Source organism: Artemia franciscana, chromosome 5 (genome assembly GCF_032884065.1).
Source record: "Artemia franciscana chromosome 5, ASM3288406v1, whole genome shotgun sequence".
NCBI lineage: Eukaryota > Metazoa > Arthropoda > Branchiopoda > Anostraca > Artemiidae > Artemia > Artemia franciscana.
This window is the reverse complement of record NC_088867.1, coordinates 24,147,912-24,167,828: the sequence shown is the minus strand read 5'-3', so window position 1 is coordinate 24,167,828 and position 19,917 is coordinate 24,147,912. Positions and strand designations below refer to the sequence as shown.

Genomic DNA, 19,917 nt, shown 5'->3' with positions numbered 1-19,917 from the left:
TTTAAAAATGGTTTTTAATTAAAAAGTCAAATCGACTAGTGTTTTACTTCCTCCTGTACTTAAAACATTAAGTACATGTTTATTTTTATTCGTAGTTATTGGATTTTTTGGATTGGATATATCTTCTGATTATGATTAAATAAAGAAAAAGGTTTTTTAACTGCAAGTAAGGAGTGACATTAAAGCTTAAAACGAACAGAAATTATTCTGTATATGAAAGAGGTTGTCCCCTCCTCAACGCCCCGCTATTTACACTAAAGTTTGACTCTTTCTCAAAACTCTACTTTTTAAAGCAATAAAAAACTTTAGCGTAAAGAGCGAAGCGTTGAGGAGGGGACAATCCCTTTCATATACGGGACAATTTCTGTTCGTTTTAAGTTTTAATGTCGATCCTTACTTGCAGTTAAAAAAAAACTCGTTTTTTTATATTTAATTTCTGGACGTTTTTGAATTGATGTATGTTTTGATTTTGGTTCACCGCACATGAATAATTAAAACGAAATGTGTATATTAATTTTTTTGGGCTAAATGGCTTTTTCATAGTTTTGATGGGACGATTTTGATAAAAGGGGGTGGGGGAAGAGGCTAGTTGCCCTCATATTTTTGGTAACTTAAAATGGCAACTAGAACTTTTTTGTTTTTTTACAAATGTTTTTATTACTAATAAATATACGTAACTTACGAATTAATTTACGTAACGAACTTCTATATTTGTATATTTTTATTACGTATATGAGGGGGCTCGCCCCCTCGTCAATACCTCGCTCTTTACACTAAAGCTTGAATTTTGTCCAAACTCTTTTAGAATGACCCCTGAATTACAAAGGCCGTAGAATAAATAGTTGAAATTACTAAAAACTACTTTAGCGTAAAGAGTGAGGTATTGAGGAGGAGAAGTATTGAGTGAGGTATTGAGGCTTTCTCAGAGTTTTGATGGGGCGATTTTGATAAAAAAAGGGGCGGGGGAAGAGGCCTAGTTGCCCTCATATTTTTGGTTACTTAAAAAGGCAACTAGAACTTTTTTACGAATATTTTTATTACTAAAAAATATACGTAACTTACGAATTAACTTACATAGCGAACTTCTATATTTGTATATTTTTATTAAGTATATGATGGGGCTCGCACCCTCGTCAATAACTCGTTATTTACACTAAAGCTTGAATTTTGTCCCAATTCTGTAAGAATGACCCCTGAATCACAAAGGCCATAGAATAAATAGTTGAAATTACTAAAAAATACTTTAGCGTAAAGAGTGAGGTATTGAGAAGGAGACGAACCCCCTTATATACGCAATAATTTCTGTTCGTTTTAAGTTTTAATGCTGCTCCTTACTTCCAGTTGAAAAAACTTCTATTTATTTATTTTCTCATTGTTTTTTTTTTAAATAATGCTAGAAAATCCTGCGCCCCCTTCATGGAAATTCTCTTCCCTCATGATAAAATTGTCCATGGAAAGATACTCCAACGTAACTTCCTCTCCCCGACCCCTCCACTCAACGCGAAAAAATTTCCCTAAAAATGTCTATACACTTCCCAATAACCATTACTATATGTAAACAATGGTCAAAGTTTGTAACTTGCAGCCCCTCCCCCGGGGACTCTGGGGTATTGAGTAATTCCCAAAGACATAGTTATTAGGTTTTTTGACTATGCTGAGCAAAATGGCTATCTTAAAATTTTGATTCGTTGACTTTTGGAAAAAGTGAGCCTGGGAGGGGCCTAGGTGACCGTCCAATTTTTGGTCACTCAAAAAATGTACTAGCAATTTTAATTTCCGTTAGAATGAGCCCTCTTTCGACATTCCAGGACTACTGGGTCGATACGGTAACCCCTGACAAAAAACAAACACGCATCCGTCATCTGTCTTCTAGCAAAAGATCCAAAATTCCAAATTTTTGTAAATAGGAGCTTGAAACTTCTACAGTAGGGTTCCCTTATACGCTGGATTTTATGGTGTGATTTTCGTTAAGATTCCATGACTTTTAGGGTGTGTTTCCCCCTATTTTCTTGGCTCGTAACTTTTGATTGGTAAGACTAAACATGATGAAACTTACATATTCAAAATAAGAATAAAAATGCAATTCTTTTTATGTAACTATTGGTATCTAAATTCTGTTTTTTTTAGAGTTTCGGTTACTATTGAGCCGGGTCAAGCATTTCGTTACCACGAACTGTTTGATCAGGTCATATTACATCTTTTAGCAAGGTTTTGGTGTTCTTCATCCATCTGTATTCTGCCTTCGCCTTGGGAGTAGCTGCATCCTAGTATGAGCGAACTACAGCCCCAAGTAATTGAAGGTTTAAAATATGTTTTGAAACAAAACTTTCTATTGAGAAAAATTTCTCTTAAAGCCGATTGAATGCTAGTAACTGTTATTTGAGTTTAAATTTTGACTCTTTGTTGGAACTCTACTTTTTAAAACAATAAAAACTTTTGCGTAAGGAGCGAGGCGTTGATTAGGGGACAGCCCCTTTCATATATGCAATAATCTCTGCTCGTTTTAAGTTTTAATGTCACTCCGTACTTTCTGTAAAAAAAAAAAAAACTTGTTTTAATATCTAATTTCTGAACGTTTTTCAACTAGCGCAGGTTCAAATTTGGCTCACCGTATATGAAAAATTAAAACAAAAGTTGTATATGAATTTTGGGAAATTTGTTCCGTAAATGAAGAATTACCTCCTCCTCAATACCTTGCTCTTTATGCTAAAGCTGTTAACAATTAAAAAAAAAGCTTCCTATTGTAATTACACGGCCCCCGTGTTTCAGTTTTAGTATACAGTCAAAGTTTAGCATAAAGAGTAAAGTACTGAGGAGGGGGCAACCGTTCGTATATAGAATAATTTCTGTTCGTTTTATCAAAGAATGCCGGTAAATCTGGCTCACTCTCTATGAAATATATCTCTACCCATCATGAAAAACTCCTGCGTGAAAATTTCATCCAAAATAAAGTGTACTCTCCGTTAAACTCCATCCAGACAGTTTCATCCTTGCTGGTAATCCCTCCTCCCTGTAAAATTATTTGCCGACGATTCAGCCTGAAAAGTGCTCCTTAACATTCTTTCATTTGAATATAACTTTAATCTCTAATCAGTTTCTTCATCACTGCAGAAATATCCCCTTCCGTGGGAACTATATCCCAGAAAATAAAACACGCGGAAAAAGCCCCTGGATAATTACCCCAGGACATCTCCACATAAAAATTTGGCCAAGAGAATGGAACAAAATTAAAAAGAATTTCTTACAGTACTTCTGTCAAATCCACCAGTGTGAAATTTCCCCTGGAATGTTCACCCCCAGTAAATTTTCATTCCCAAGGAAGATTCACCCATAGAAATCCACACCAAGTCCCCCCCCCCTCCCCCGAAAAAAGTCAGTATACTTCCCAAAAACAAATACTATACGTAAACAATGGGCGAATCTCATAACTTACAGGCCTTTCTCCATGGACTTTTTTTTTGGGGGGGGGGGGTCATTTTACATCTAATGACATAATTATTTGATCTTTCAACTATACTGAACAAAACGGCTCTCAAAATTTTTACCAGATAATTTTTTGGGGAAAACACGTGGAGTGAAGCCCAGTTGCCCTCCAATGTTTTTGATTACTTAAAAGGACACTACAACTTTTGATATCCGTTTGAATGGTCGCTCTCCCGTTGCTCTAGAACCACTGGTCGACATGATCACCCCTCGAAAAAAAAAACACGCCTCCGTGATCTTTCTTCTGGCCAAAAATAAAAAATTTCACATTTTTGGAGATAGGAGCTTGAAACCTCTAAAATAGATTTTTCTGATACGCTGAATCTGATGTTGTGGTTTTCATTAAGATTCTATGACTTTTAAGGGATGTTCGAAAATAAAGCATACTTTCTCAGGCTTGTATTTTCCGTTTTTTTAGTTTATATTTGAGGTGTAATTATGGGTAGGGATTGTTAGGGCGGTGGTAGTAGTGGGCCGTAACAATACTTTCTGATGGAAGAGATCCTTTTTGGATTTCAGTACCAACTGTTGGGTAATTGTTTATATTTTATAAAGGATATGTGCTTTTCCACCTCGAAGATCTTATTGAGTGATCTGAAATGAAGGGAAAATCATATCCTAGTTACGTTTCTGCACCAAAGAATAATTGCTTATACTGGAAAAAGCTTTTGTTGTTCATCTGTTACAAATCTGGAAATGAGAGTTACATGGAAATTTTGGAGAGTTACATTTTTTTTAATTTTTTTTTTATTGGAACAGAGAAGTTTTCGTAAGTAACATGGTCAACAATATATTTTGATGTTTTCAATGCTGGGTAGTTGAGGAATTGTAGCCATCATAAAAGTTTAAAATGTAATAGCTGTCCAAGGCGTCTCAAATGAGGTTTTGCGGTCAATTTTTAGAAAAAATCTAATGGATCCTCACTGCTTGAAAACTCACCCCGAAAGTATAACCTGGCCCGTGCTAAACAGAGCTTATTTTCAATCAATTGTCAAACTCAATTTCTTGCAAAAACTGTCTTGCAAACCCAAAGAACCTTTGAAACTCACCAAAAATATGTATAGCGTATATAATCCACAGATACCAATTCCAGTTTATTGAGCTATGAAGCACAATAAGAAAATAGTAAAATAGAATGGGCTTCAATAAGTGCTTTTGAATGCTGCTCAATAATTGCAATAAGCTTATTGAACGCGGGATGGGTTCATCAGTAATAGTTCACAATGACTGTTTGCTCTTTGTTGGCAAACAAGTAATGCCACCAAATAAGAAATTAAATAAAAAAGTTTATTTCAACAGAAAGTATGAAATAACGAACAGGAATAACTAACAACATAACGAACAGGAATTATCTGAATTGTGAGAGGTTCTGGTCACTCCTCTACCCCTCGCTCTTTTTGATAAAGTTGTTTTTGCTCTTTAGAAAACTTCCTATTCGAATTAAGTGCCCCCCCGTGTTTCAGTATTCTTTAATTGAGACAAAAAGTTTTTTTTTTACAGAGTTGTAGTTTCTATTGGCCCAAGTCCCTCCTTTTTACGGTTCGTTACCACGATCTGTTTTCTAGTGGAAAAATAAAGTGGTAACCAACCAAGCTATTGTCTGAATTGTTGTTTAAATTTTTATTTCAATTTTAATCACTTGGCATTTTAGCGATCGGACTTACTATTGTAGTTATAGATTAAGAAGTTACATCCAAAATTAAGTTCCTTTAGCAACTTCTACGGCTTATATCAAGAAACGTGTTGAAAATTGAATATGACTTTTTGCTCCGTCACCCGGATTTGTCGGCTACAGGGGTGGGGGGTGGTTGGGTCCAGGGTTTAAGTTTTGGCGTGATTTTGCAATGTTTTAAATATGCATTTTTAGCAGCCGCTCATACATCTCCGTTTCTTGGCCCTTCAGCCAGGAACTGCAATGGGGGGCTGGGGGCTAACCATTCTGTGCTTTCGCACACCCTTCCTGTTTACCTTCTCCAGATTTCTCCAGGTACCCATTTAGAGCTGGGTCGACTCTGGCTAAGCGTACAGAGTCACGCCGCTGACCCCCGTCCCAAACTAAACAATTGGGTACACTGGGATTCGAACCCGCGCCCTCTCAGACAAAGGATCCTGAATTAAGCGCACCAATCCACTCTGCCGGGACGGCTCCAAATAAAGTACTTTTAAAATCAAGGCAGGGAAAGAAACTAGGTTATTACGGGCACCCCATCCCCAGAGGAATGTTAAAAGGCTCAGTACAAAGCTAAGCTCATTTCAGCGTGCTTTTTGTAGATTTATAGTTAAAAAAAAAAACATTAGAAAGCCGCATCGAAGGTTTATTATTTTATCTCGCCTTACTAAAAACTAAGCTTTCTTGAGTTTTTTTTATAGTTAAAAATTGTTTCCAGTTTTGGAAAAAGTTTTGAAGCTGTCAGTAGCAAAACTCGACAGAATTCCAAAAGCTGCCAACACTTTAGCAGCAGAACTTGTATTTTGACAACTTTTCTATGAGCAGAAAGTATTTTTATATGTAAGAATGGTATTTTCAGACAAAATCTGCCAACAAATTTCACTAGGCCATGAAAACTGCCAAGTAGCATTTGCACAGCGGATTGTGTCTTAAAGTTCATTGATTTCAGGGCCAGTTGAACACTATTGAGAGCTTTATGAAGTATTATTTTATTTCTACAGGCCACTTAACGATTTTCCTTTTTCTTTTCGTGTTTTTTTTTGCATTGGATTCTACAAGTATTAAATAAAAAAAAAACTAATTTTTTTTAGCTGAAAGTAAGGAGCGACATTAAAACTTAAAACGAACAGAAATTAATCCGTATATGAAATGAGTTGTCCCCTCCGCAATCCCTCGCTCTTTCCGCTAAAGCTTTTAATTGTTTTAAAAAGTAGGATTGTGGCAAAGAGTCAAACTTTAGCGTAAAGAGCGAGGGATTGCGGAGGGGACAACTCATTTCATATACGGATTAATTTCTGTTCGTTTTAAGTTTTAATGTCGCTCCTTACTTTCAGCTAAAAAAAATTAGTTTTTTTTTTATTTAATTTCTGAACGTTTTTGAATTAATGCATGTTTAGTTTTGGCTCTCCGCACATAAATTATTAAACTGAAATTTATGTATTAATTCTTTTTTTGGCTAAATGGCTTTCTCTTTGTTTTGATCAGACGATATTGAGAAATAAGGGGTGGAGAAGGAGGCCTAGTTGCCCTCCAATTTTTCGGTTACTTAAAAAGGCAACTAGAACTTTTAATTTTTAACGAACGTTTTTATTAGTAAAAAATATACGTAACTTAAGAATTAACTTACGTAAAAAACTTTCATAACCTTATATTTTTATTATGTATGCGAGGGGGTTTGTACCCTCGTTAATACCTCGCTCTTTACACTAAATCCTAAGTTTTGTCCCAATTCTTTAAGAATGACCCCTGAATCAGAAATGCCGTAGAATAAATAGTTGAAATTACTAAAAATACTTTAGCATAAAGAGCAAGGTGTTTATCTCCTCCTAAATACCTCGCTCTTTATGCTAAAGTATTTTTAGAACCCATCATATGCGTAATAATCTCTGTTCGTTTTAAGTTTCAATGCTACTTCTTCCTTTCATTTGAAAAAACGTTTTCATGTTTATTTTTCATTGTTTTCTTATAGTAATGCTAGAGGATCCTGCGCCCTTGTCATTGAATTTTTCTTCCTTGATGACAGATTCCTCCAAGGAAAGATCCTCCAACATAGCCCCCTCTCCTCAGCCCCGCCCCCAAACAAAATAAAATCCCCCTGAAAATGTCTGTACACTTCCCAATAACCATTACTATATGTAAACACTGGTCAAAGTTTGTAACTTGCAGCCCCTCCCCCAGGGATTGTGGGGGAGTAAGTCATCCCCAAAGACATAGTTATTATGGTTTTCGACTATGCTGAACAAAATGGCTATCTCAAAATTTTGATCCTATGACTTTGGGAAAAAAATAAGCGTGGGGGGGGCCTAGATGGCCTCCAATTTTTTTGTCACTCAAAAATGGCACTAGAACTTTTAATTTCCGTTAGAATGAACCCTCTTGCGACATTCTAGGACCACTTGGTCGATATGATGACCCCTGGAAAAAAAAAAAACAAGAAACAAATAAACACGCACCCGTGATTTGTCTTCTGGCAAAAAATACAAAATTCCACATTTTTGTAGATAGGAGCTTGAAACTTCTACAGTAGGGTTCTCTGATACGCTGAATCTGATGATGTCATTTTCGTTAAGATCCTACGATTTTTAGGGGGTGTTTCCCCCTATTTTCCTAAAAAGGCAAATTTTCTCATGCTCGTAACTTTTGATGGGTAAGACTAAACTTGATGAAACTTATATATTTAAAATCAGCATTAAAATACGATTCTTTTGATGTAGCTGTTGATAGCAATGGATATTGATAGCTACTATTTGATGTAGCAGTTTTTTAGAGTTTTGGTTACTATTGAGCCAGGTCGATCCTTACTACAGTTCGTTACCACGAACTGTTTGATAGGGCCAGCTACCAATATCACGAGCCAGTTTGTTTGAAACAAATTCAAAAATATGGTGCGTAAATAGCGAGGCAGTAATATTTGTTCGTTTTGAAATTCAACCTTGCTCTTTACTTTGATCAGAACACCTTTTTTTAATTAATAAGGACTCCAGAACCAATATTTTCCCCAAAACAATGATAGAATAAAAAAAAAAAAAAAACTGTTCGTTCATTTCCATGTGCTTAGTTTTTATTCAAAAAACTCGAACAGTTCGATTTTGTTTTATATTAAATAAAAAAAAGTTTTTTTTAACTGCAAGTAAGGAGTGACATTAAAACTTAAAACGAACAGACATTATTCCGTACATGAAAGGGTTGTCCCCTCCTCGACGCCCCGCTCTTTACGCTAAAGTTTAACTCTGTCACAACTCTACTTGTTAAAACAAAAAAAGAAAACTTTAGCGTAAAGAGTGAGGCGTTGAGGAGGGGACGACCCCTTTCATATACGAAATAATATCTGTTCGTTTTAAGTTTTAATGTCGCTCCTTACTTGCAGTTAAATAAACTTGTTTTTTTATATATTTAATTTCTGAACGTTTTTGAATTAATGCATGTTTTGATTTTGGTTCACTGCACAAGAATAAATAAAAACGAAATTTGCATATTATTTTTTTTTGCTAAATGGCTTTCTCATAGTTTTAATCGGATGATTTTGATAAAAAAAAGGGGTGTGGGAGGAGGCCTAGTTGCCCTCCAATTTTGGCTACTTAAAAATGCAACTAGATTTTTTTACGAACGTTTTTGTTAGTAATAAACATTCGTACCTTACAAATTAACTTGCGTAAAGAGCTTCTATATTGTTTTTTTTTTACATATACGAGGGGGCTCACCCCCTCTTCAATACCTAGCTCTTGTCACCAAAGCTTAAATTTTGTCCCAAATCTTTAAGAATGACCCGTGAATCACAAAGGCCGTAGAATAAATAGTTGAAATTACTAAAATACTTTAGCTTAAAGAGCAAGGTATTGTGGAGGAGACGAGCCCCCTAGTATACGTAATATTTTATGCTCGTGTTAAGTTTTAATGTTGCTCATTACTTCCGGTTGGAAATTCGAACAATTTTATGAGAACAATTATGTTCTCATAAAAATGAGAACATAATTGTTTATGTTCTCATTTTTTTAAATAATGCTAGAAAATCCTGCGCCCCCTTCATGGAAATTTTTTCCCCTCGTGATAAATTCCTCCATGGAAAGATCCTCCCACGTAACCGTCTCCCCCGACCCAACCCCACCCCAACGCGAGAAAGTCCCCCTGAAAACGTCTGTACACTTCATATTAACCATTACCATATGTAAACAATGGTCAAAGTTTGTAACTTGTAGCCCCTCCCCAGGGGACTGTGGGGGATTAAATCGTCCCCAAAGACATAGTTATTAGATTTACGACTAAGCTGAATAGAATGTGTATCTCAAAATTTTGATCCGGTGACTTTGGGGAAAAATATGCGTGCGGGGGCCTAGGTGCCCTCCAATTTTTTGGTTACTTAAAAAGGAAACTAGAACTTTTAATTTCTTTCAGAATGAGCCCTCTCGCGACATTCTAGGACCACTGGGTCGATACGGTCACACCTGGAAAAAAAAACAAACACGCATCCGTGATCTATCGTATGGAAAAAAAATACGAAATTCCACATTTTTATTGATACAAACTTTAAACTTCTATAGTAGGGGTCTTTGATACGCTGAATCTGATGGTGTGATTTTCGTTAAGATTCTATGACTTTTAGGGGGTGTTTCTCCTTTTTTGTAAAACAAGGCAAATTTTCTCAGGCTCGTAACTTTTGATGGGTAAGACTTAACTTGATGAAACTTATACATTTAAAATCGGCATCAAAATGCGATTCTTTTGATGTAACTATTGTTATCAAAATTCTGTTTTTTAAAGTTTCGCTTACTATTGAGCCGGGTCGCTCTTTACTACAGCTCGTTACCACGAACTGTTCGAATAACATAAAATGGTAATGCGAAACAGTGAAAAACTCATTTTCTCCTTTGATTATTCGGAAACAATCAGTCAAAATTACGATGATTAGCCTGTTTAAGGACAAAAACATGCAATTTTCAAGAACTTCTTCTGTAAATTTGAATAAATAACTAGAACATTTTCCCGATTTTCATATTTGCGCAATTGTTTTTGACGTTCTTTTTTGGAAGTTGTTTGTTATTGATTAAACAAGAGTTTCTTTTCGGTAGTTTTTCCCACTAGTTAATTTGTACTAGATAATAGTTTTCCTCTGGTAATTGTTGGAAGCTTGTTTCGGGTGACATTTATGTATTGACAGGCTTGTGTGAAGACTGGCTTAGTGTGCTTAGTTTTTGTCGAGTCTCATTAGAATATTTGATTTTCACTTTAACTTCTTCATTGCACTATCCTGGGATGAATGAAAAAGTGACGTTTTTTTTAATGAAAGTTAAGAGGGACATTTTAAACTAAAATGAAAATAATTGTTACACATAATGGAAGCTTTTCTTATGCTTGAGTGCGTGAGTAGTATCTATTATATGTTAAAAATTTAACGTAAAGAGCGGAGGACCTAAGGGGTAGAGTGGAAACATTTTTTATTTTTAAAAGCTTTTTTGTACTTAATCTGTGCGGGAAAAGGAATTGTGTCGTCTCGGTTACTTCACTAATACTACCTGCATTACAATGCCTTTTTGCTGTTTCCCAGGACCGGATTTTTCTACTATAAAACATTCATGTGAAAAATATTAGCTTCGGCTCGGTAGGAAACTACACTGTAGCTATATTTTAGTAAATGTTTAGTTGGTATTTTTGTTAGGTTAGGTTTGTTTAGGCGCTGACCGGCGTTCCCCCCTCCCGGCGTATACCCCCGCGGAAATTAACCCCCAACCTGGACAATACCCTCCTGGAAAATAAACCCCCAGAAAATACCCCTGCGGAAAACACCCCCAGTGGAAAATACCTCCCCCTCCGTGAAAAAATAAGGCTTTCCAAATTTGAGAATTTTATTTGAGTTTTTTTTCTTTTCTGTAGGGGGAAGGAATTGACAGAATAGATGCTAATTATGTAATTTGGGCTATATATTTGCGCTTAAGGGGTGGGTGGGGGGTATTTGGACAGTTTGAAGTCAGAAAACAATTCTTACTTCATAATATGCAGACTAATTGTACCTAACACATTTTGCATGCAGACCTGCTATACTTTACCTCCCGCCCCCTAAGTGCAAATATATTGCACAAATTTGTTTCTAAAGTAACGAAGAGACTGGTTTATTCCCGAGTTTTACACATCGTAAACTTGAGTGAGTGCCGTGTAATACACAAGTACCGGAATTTTTCATGGATTTCCCAGTATTAGTTTATTTAAAAACGATCAGAAATTAAATTAAAAAAAAGTTTTTTCAACTGAAAGTAAGGAGCAACGTCAAAACGAACAGAAATTATTACGTATATGAAGCGGGCTGCCCCTTCCCCAAGACCTTGCTCTTCAGGCTAAAGTTTTGACTTTTTGTCCTAGTTCTTTAAGACCGATTCCTGAAACAAAATGGCCGTTTAGTTAGAACAATAAGCTTTGTTCTAAAATTCGATAACAAAGGAAAACTTTAGCATAAAGAGCGAGGTCCTCTGGAGGAGGAAACCCCTTTCATATACGTAATAATTTCAGTTCATTTTAAGGTTTGAGGTTGCTCCTTACTCTCAATTGAAAAACTTTTTGTTTTTTTATTTAATCACTTACAGATAGTATTTTTCCATGGGAAACATACGAAACAAATTATTTGGAAAAAAGTAAAGACCCTCATCAAACCAAAAATGAGTAGAAATAAAGTGAAATAATCTCCAAAGTAAAAATTATGGAGTCTAATAGAAAACTGAAAGGTGTAAAATATGTTTATCAATAAAAAATACTGTGTCAGTAAAAAATGAACAGAAATTAATTAAAAAAAACCTCTGCAAAACGAGTTTGCCAAAGAATAGTAAAGAGCCTCGTTAAGTCGAAAATGAGTAGAAATAAATTTTAATAATTTTCCAAGCGTAAAACTACCACAAATCACCACCAATAAAAGAATTAAACCCAAAAAGAACAGAAATAACAATAAATAACCGATTCAAACTCAAAACAAGCAACAATTAACACTCCTCAAGACGAGAACGTAATTTTGCACTTTACTGAAAACATTTTAAGTGTTCTCTAAAGATTTGGGACAAGTCAAACTTTGAAGTAATGGGCAATGTACTGAAGAGGCCCCCCCCCCCCACATGTACGGAATGATTTCTGTTCGTTTTATGTTTTATCGTTACTCCTTACTTTAGTTGAAAAATTTTTTTTAATTTCTAATGATTTTTCAAATAATGCCGGAAACCTGGCCCCCTCCATGAAACCCCACCCCAAACTAAAAATTCCCAGTTGAAGTATCTTTCCATGCAAAATAACCACATCGCCACGAAATTCCCTCTGAAAAACTCCATTCTCGCTGAAAATTCCCCCGTAAAATTTCTTGCGGACAAATTCGTCTGAAAAATTCTCCTTAACATACTTTCCTTTGAAAAAGACCTTAATTTCAAATCGTTTTTTAAAACAAAATGGAAATCCCCTTCCGTGTAAAAGGAGTATGGCTGACAACACCCATGTCTTTTCAAGATTAAATAAAAAAATCAAGTTTTTTTAAATGAAAGTAAGGAGCGACATTAAAACTTAAAACGAACAGAAATTAATTCGTATATGAAAGGGGCTGTTCCCTCTTCAACGCCCCGCTCTTTACGCTAAAGTTTAGCTCTTTCTCTCAAATCTACTTTTTAAAGAGTAAACAAGTTCATGAAAAATTCCGGTACTTGTATATTATACGCCACTCACTCAAGTTTACAATGTGAAAAACTCGAGGGCAAATCGGTTTCTTCGTTAGTTTTGTCGCTACTTTAGAACCAAAATTGGGCTATATACTTGCACATTAGGAGGGAGGGGGAGTACAGCGGGTCTGCCTGCAGAATGTGTTAGGTACAATTATTCTACATATTATAAAGTAAGAATTGTTTTCCGACTTCAAACTGTCCAAATACTTTACCTCCCCCTTCTTGTGTGCAAATATATAGCCCAAATTATATATTTCCCATCTATTTTGTCACTTGTGTTTGTCTTGTCTCATGCCAAGCTGAAAGAAACTAACAAAGAAACCGGTTTGTTCTTGAGGGTTACACAGCGTAAACTTGAGTGAGTGGTGTATAATACACAAGTACCAAAATTCCTTCGCCTACGGAAAAAAAAACTCAAACGAAATTCTCAAATTTGGAAAGCTTTATTTTCCACGAGAGGGAGGTATTTTCCGTTTTTCCCTCGGGGGGGGGGGGTATTTTCCGTGTGGGGGGGGGGGGTAAGCGCTTGGGGTTTAAACGCCTAGAACGAGTTTAGATTACGTATTTAATATAATGTGGTCTGGGCGGCCCCTTTCCATAATTCTTTGTTGTAGTTTTCATAATTTTGTTGATAAAGTATTATATTTTCATCATATTTGTTTTATTTCATAAGCATTAACCGAATTTCACATCTCGATAGAACTTGAATGTGGTGGCTATAAGACACAAGTACCAGAATTTTCAATTTGCAACCGAATCAGCTCTCCCCTAAGTTCTTACGACCATCTCTTCTATGCAAAGCACCCTGGGAAAATAAACAGCCAATTAATAGATGCAGACCATTCCCTCCTTGCTGAGGCAATGCTAGTGGTTTGATTCATAGGGGGCTGTAACCGTCAAATCATATTCTGATTTATTTTATTTCTTTCAACTGAAACTAACCAGATCAAAGGCCAAAGTTGTGGTATAGCGTGTACTTGCTTGATCGGACCTCTGTAGTCCTATCCGCTTGCGGCAAGAGCTACAATTTTTCATCCCCACACACTATGGCTACGTCTTTGAAGTCTCAGTTAGATTTGGCAGCGATTAATTAAATTACTATTAAAACTATAAATACATATGTTTACAAAAACTCATATCTTAGCGAGAAAAAGGAACCAATAGTTTTGACCTTTTCCGGGAATAATTAATTTTTAATTAGTAAATTAAACTAAATTTTAACAGCATTAACAATTTTCCTTCTACGAGCTGGATAGAAGTCCTTGTATAACCTAATACAAAGTCACTTTCGGGCAGGGTTATTCCCACTGAGCCATAGGTTTATGACTAGTGAAGTATGTCGGCAGAACATCTGCAATCATAACTTAACTTAATTTCTAATTCTACCGTGTTTCTATAAAACGAGATTGGAAGACATATTATATATTCTGGAGGAGAGGAGGTTCAGTTGCAGCAATTTGGCACCTAGAAAGTATATACACTGTCTTAATTTTAAATGCATTGCAAATTGTAGGCTATAACGAGCAATTTCTCATAGGTACAAATAGCTACTTCTACCTCTTTTATACCCAATTAATCGTTTTATTCTTTCACGAAGGAAAATGAGGCCATGTTTTCATACTGATTGACTTTCTAACCTAATTTTGTCTATTATATACCAAATTTGGGCACATTAGCATATTACCAAAACAAAATAACAGAAATGTAGTAGATTACTTTAGTTTCTCCCCATAAATAACTTGCAACAACCAAGCACTTTGACAAAAATAACATTCTCGTAGATTGCATTATTGGTCCGTTTGACTAATTTGAATGATGGGCTTTGTAGGTTTTGCTATATTTTCCCGCCTCATCCTAATGTTTAAAATTTCTACAGTTTCTTATGTAAAAGTTGTCTTTTCTAGGCCTGATAATTTAAAAGCACTTCCGTTGAACAATAGGGGACCCAAGTTCTTCATATTAATTTCTAGTGATCCAAATTTCCTGAATAAAGTGCAAGCTGGATAGAATAGAGCCTCCGGTTGAACCAGAATATTTTCTCTCTACTTGACAATTTGACATTTGAGCTGATTCGCTGGCTTCTAGTTTTCTTTGTTTTTTTTTTGTTTTTTGTTTTTTTTCCAAGCTACAAACTTTTCCCTAATACATTTTTTTCTTATTGCTCGTTATATCTGAAAAAAAAAAAATAAAACAGGGAATTTTGCGAATGAAGTTTCGCATGTGAAATTGTAGGAAACCAAGTTTTCAAAATTTTAAGCTGTTGTATTAGGTTTTAGTACAACGTCCGTAATTCCCTGTTGCGCTTGGGATAAAAGTTACAGCCGTTTCTTGTAGCCTTTTGCCTTGTCAGCAACAACTTTTCGTTAAAAAAAGAAAATAATTCCATCAAAGAACAAAGAAGATTAAGCAATACAGGAGAATTTTTGTTTTCGATTTTTTATTAGATACATTTATATCTGAACAATGTAAAAAATTTTGTTTTTATTATTCACGTTTCCCCTCTGCAAATTCTATATATAATATATATATATATATATATATATATATATATATATATATATATATATATTTGGTTGGAAAATAATAAATAATTTATGAGAATGACTATATTTCTTCCAATATAGTCATTGTATCAAGCGTCCTAGTCGATTGGTTAGCGTGCTAGACTTAAAATCCTGAGGACAGGGGTTCGATTCCTGGTGTTGCTGCTTATTTGGTTTAGAACGGGGGTCAATGGTGTGACTCTCAGCCAAAGTAGACCTAGCTCTAAATGGGTACCTGTAGAAATCTAGGGGGATTATATGGGAAGTGTCGGATGATTTACCGCCAATCGCGCGTTGCATTCCTGGCCGAGTCAGAAAATCAGAAGATCGGCACCTGTGCTACGCAGACCGTTGCTCAGCTTGCGAAAAAGTTTAAGTTTACTGTCAAACTACTTTTTTTTCAGGTTTTTTTTTAGGATCAAGGCTGAGGCTGTCAAAAATTGTGCAAGTCCGGTATATTTTTGTTCTATCCAAATAGATAAAGTTTGTGTTTGTGCGTTTTTGTGTCTTTGTGAATGTGTGCCGGGGAGGTGAAACTACCCGAGAGACGCGACTGCCAAAAGTCCAAACTGCTTACCATAACGAGCTAACTGGACGGAATAAGGTGAAAAAAGCCTGCGAATTTACTTGCAACTTCAACGGGCAAAGCAGACACTTCTACTAGTACAAATTTTTCGCGTGATTGTCTTCACACTTAGCAAAGAACTAAACAATACAAGCTAGAAACTCGAAATTGGGCTCAACTATTTTGGAACAGTGGATATTACTGTAAGTATAATGAAAGAAAGGTTGGAATGGCTAGACCACGTTCTACGGATGACAGATGACAGGTTGCCTAAGATTGTGCTTTCTGGCTAAGCATCTAGGGACAAACGAGAAGCAGTTCATTCACAAATGAGGTGGGAAGAGGTGCTAAGGAAGGATTGAAAGGAAATCAGAAATTCCTTGAAGGGGACACTAATAGTTAAAGTGCTGTTTACTTTAGTGCGATTAAGGTGATAAGCAATGTTGTAGTGCCTGATAAGCGTTTAAGGAAGAAAACGGAAAAACAAGGCCACATTAGTGATACAGAGGCTAAAATAGGGTTTTCCAGGTTTGCAAAAAGGGGGAATGGCTCAAAACATTTTTATTATTTTCAGGCATAAGACAATCAATCACTTGTCTTTTCAATCTGCAGCCGTTTTTGAAAGTTTTGAAGGTCTCCACAAATTGTCATGAATTCGTTTTACTCATTACTTTTTATGTTCAAGTTTAACGTGAGGCTAATATTTATCTTTTCTGTATATGTGTCAAATATCGAGATTTTTACACTTAAAAATTTATTTTAAAACGTTTTTGAAATATTTTATGCTTGTAAAGGGTTTATGTTTTCGTTTAATTTCTATTTGTTTATAATATCATACCCGAAGCAACACTAACTATGATTAGGGCTATCACCCCCTCAACTCCCACCCTGTAAATTAAAGTTTAATTTTTGAAAAAATAACGGTTGGAGAAAAAGAGTTCATTTACTGTATTTGCTTTTCAATGTGAAATATGATTCTCCAAAATAAACTGTCGTTCCGGCAGAATGACGTGGGCTTTCAGCACTCATACTCACTCTTTATGCTATTAAATAATAAAAAAAACAAGTATTTTTAACTGAAAGTAAGGAGCGACATTAAAACTTAAAACGAACAGAAATTACTCCCTATATGAAAGGGGCTTTTCCTCCTCAACGTCCCGCTCTTTACGCTAAAGTTTGACTCTTTCTCTTAACTCTACTTTTTAAAACAGTAAAAAGCTTTAGCGTAAAGAGCGGGCAGTTGAGGAGGATATATGGATATATATCCATATATGTATCCTATGCAATGAATGGTGGTCAGAGTTCAAATCCATATTCATCAGAGTATTCGTTAAATTTGTCTTAAACACTTCTCATTGAACGTTCAAAAATGTGCTCTTGCACAATTTTTAAATCTTGGGTACCCCCTCCCCCCGTTTTCCCATGCAAGATTCAACTCATATATATATATATATATATATATATATATATATATATATATATATATATATATATATATATATATATATATATATATATATATATATATATATCAAAATAAGATATATTTGCAGTGCAACGCTACCCTGCTTCATCAAGTTTTATTAATGCTGGTGCAATTAGACATATATTTAAACTACTAAATGCGAATGCAACAATTTATTTTTAGAGATATGATATTAAACAATAAATAAAAGTTCGGATAGGGATAAATCTTTTTATTAGACAGTGGTGACATTCATAAAGTATGCTGGATATTTCAATCACATGTAAAGTGGCCGTCATCAGCAGTTTTCTAATAAAGGAATTTATCCCTGTTCGAACTTAAATTTATCGTCATGGAAAGACAGTGTGGTCTTCGAAATTACCTAAGCCATGATATTTCCAGGGGAGATATAAATGCCACGAAAAGACAGGCAAAGTATTCGAAAATTCATAGTAATCTTGAGATTTAGCGGGACGTAGGGACTTAGGCCCTTTGTGTATATGCTTTATCAGACATGTATGCTGATATCTTTTTTGGCTTGAAGAGTAATGGGGGGAAGGGTACAACTTTCGATTAAAAGCAAAATAACCCGAATGAAACAGAAATTATGTGACTTTTTCGAGGTGGGCTTGAGGCATTTGGCCCGAGTGCCCTTTTTGTTTCCATTTTTAATAATATCTTCAAAAAAACGCTTGAAAATTTTACAATATAAATCTTTCAAGCCAAAAAAGGAAGATTTATATCTTGGGTCCTAATGAGACTCCGACCCTTCCAATTTACAATATATGTTCACATATATTAGTTCACCTCGTATACTTTTATTTTCTGTATGATTCAATTATTTCTGATTACGAATAAAGTAATTTTTGGGCAAATTGTTGGAGGAAGGGAGTAAGGTACCTGCAAACATTCGAATGTCATAATTGATACCAATTGCAGCGCCTTTGTAGTCACTTGCTGGAACTAAGCGAACTGATGGTGGAAGTTTCTTCACAATTTGTATACAGAAAGCTTGGCCAGAGCTTCCCAACTTTTGAAGAAGGAGATGCTGAAAGAAGAACCAGCGTGAATGGAGGATGATATTCTATCTCTAGATATCTTTCATGCATTTCAGACTGAATTTTTTGCCCCATGTGCTTAGGAAACGTGGGGAAGGTAATTAAAAATCCAAAAAAAAATTATTTACAGACGCCTTAGAGCAGCATCAGGAATTAACGGTATTATGATGGCTTGTATTTAATTTAACTGACAGTCAAAGTGCTTTAGTAAATTTGGATGCGTTATAAGGGTTATACAAATTCACCAGTATTCATTATCAAGAAACTGAAGTCATATTAAATTAAGTACGATAGGCCCCATAACCCTACTCAAAATTGAAACTTTGCACTAATGTTTGGTATCAAATTTTGATATTTTTCTGATCTAAGTTAACCAGAACACAAGCTGGTTTACGCATTCAATTCATATATTCAATAGTATATTTTTTGATTCGTCCCCTTTGCAGGCTGTTTGTATTGAAAAAAAAAGGCTGGTTAGCCGACCCAGTAAAAAAAAATACCTTCGGTTTATGCAAAGAATCGACTTGCCTTTGTTCGAACTGCGGGTTAGACGGTTAAAAACAGCTACAAAACATATTTTGTATAAGTAACCTCATAATAAATGAAACTCAAGAGGAACTAATGAACACGTCCAACCGAATGAATAAAATGTCTCGTGTCGGTATCAGACACAATGAAAGATCGCCGAGCTTCGGAAATTATATTCGGAAGTTGATTTTCTTTCAAACATGCTTGCCGAAGGAACTCTACCAACCACATCCATCCCCACACGAGTAACTAATGTTAAGGCTTCTTTGATTGACAATATCTTTTCTATGCTTAGCTTGAAGGAAAACTCAATTTTACTTAGTGATATCTCCGATCGTTTTCCGATATATTCTCGATTCAGCTATAAATAGGGAAAGAATAACCGGGCTCAAGTGTTTGATTCCTATTCTATTACGTTTGGTGAGAAAGAATTTTCTCTTTTTGGTCTAAATTGGTGGAAAATTCGTGGAGCTTACTTGATAATGATACGGATTTTTCTTGTTTATTTGAGTCCTTTTATGGAATCGTTGAAGAAGCTACTCTAAGCATTTATAAAGTACCACCTTCTAATCATAGGTCTAAAAGGATTGTTCCTCTAAACCAATGGATGACATCCCGGCTTCTCAAAAGCTGGAGAAGAAAAAATAATCTCTGGAGGGCTAATAAATGCGGTGCACTTTCAACGAGTCTATTTGTCTTTGTCAATTCAACATTTACCTGAATATATATAATTCCTTGTGTAAGAAAGCCAAATCTCTCTAGTATCTAAATAATTCTGCTACGTGTGGCAACGGCATTCGTAAAGCTTAAAAGGTAATAAATTCTGTGCTGAAACCCGGTTCTCAATCTTGCTCTTTACCTATGACTCTGGTCATTGCTGATGAAACTGTAGAGGGTGTGCTTAATGTCCAAGAGGCATTCACT

General features: G+C 35.4%; 2 protein-coding genes across 3 annotated transcripts in view; one reads left to right on the top strand and one right to left on the bottom strand.

Annotated features, from left to right (window-relative positions):
- Positions 1 to 19,917, top strand: part of LOC136027139 (14 kDa phosphohistidine phosphatase-like) — a 146,179-nt gene that overhangs the window by 43,848 nt on the left and 82,414 nt on the right. The window lies entirely within an intron of this gene.
- LOC136027138 (phosrestin-2-like) overlaps positions 1 to 19,917 on the bottom strand; it is a 107,027-nt gene that overhangs the window by 34,717 nt on the left and 52,393 nt on the right. For both annotated transcript variants that reach the window (XM_065704104.1, XM_065704105.1), the window contains one exon: positions 18,308 to 18,455. In XM_065704104.1, coding sequence (XP_065560176.1) covers positions 18,308 to 18,455 — 148 coding nt within the window. The remainder of the gene's footprint in view (positions 1 to 18,307; positions 18,456 to 19,917) is intronic.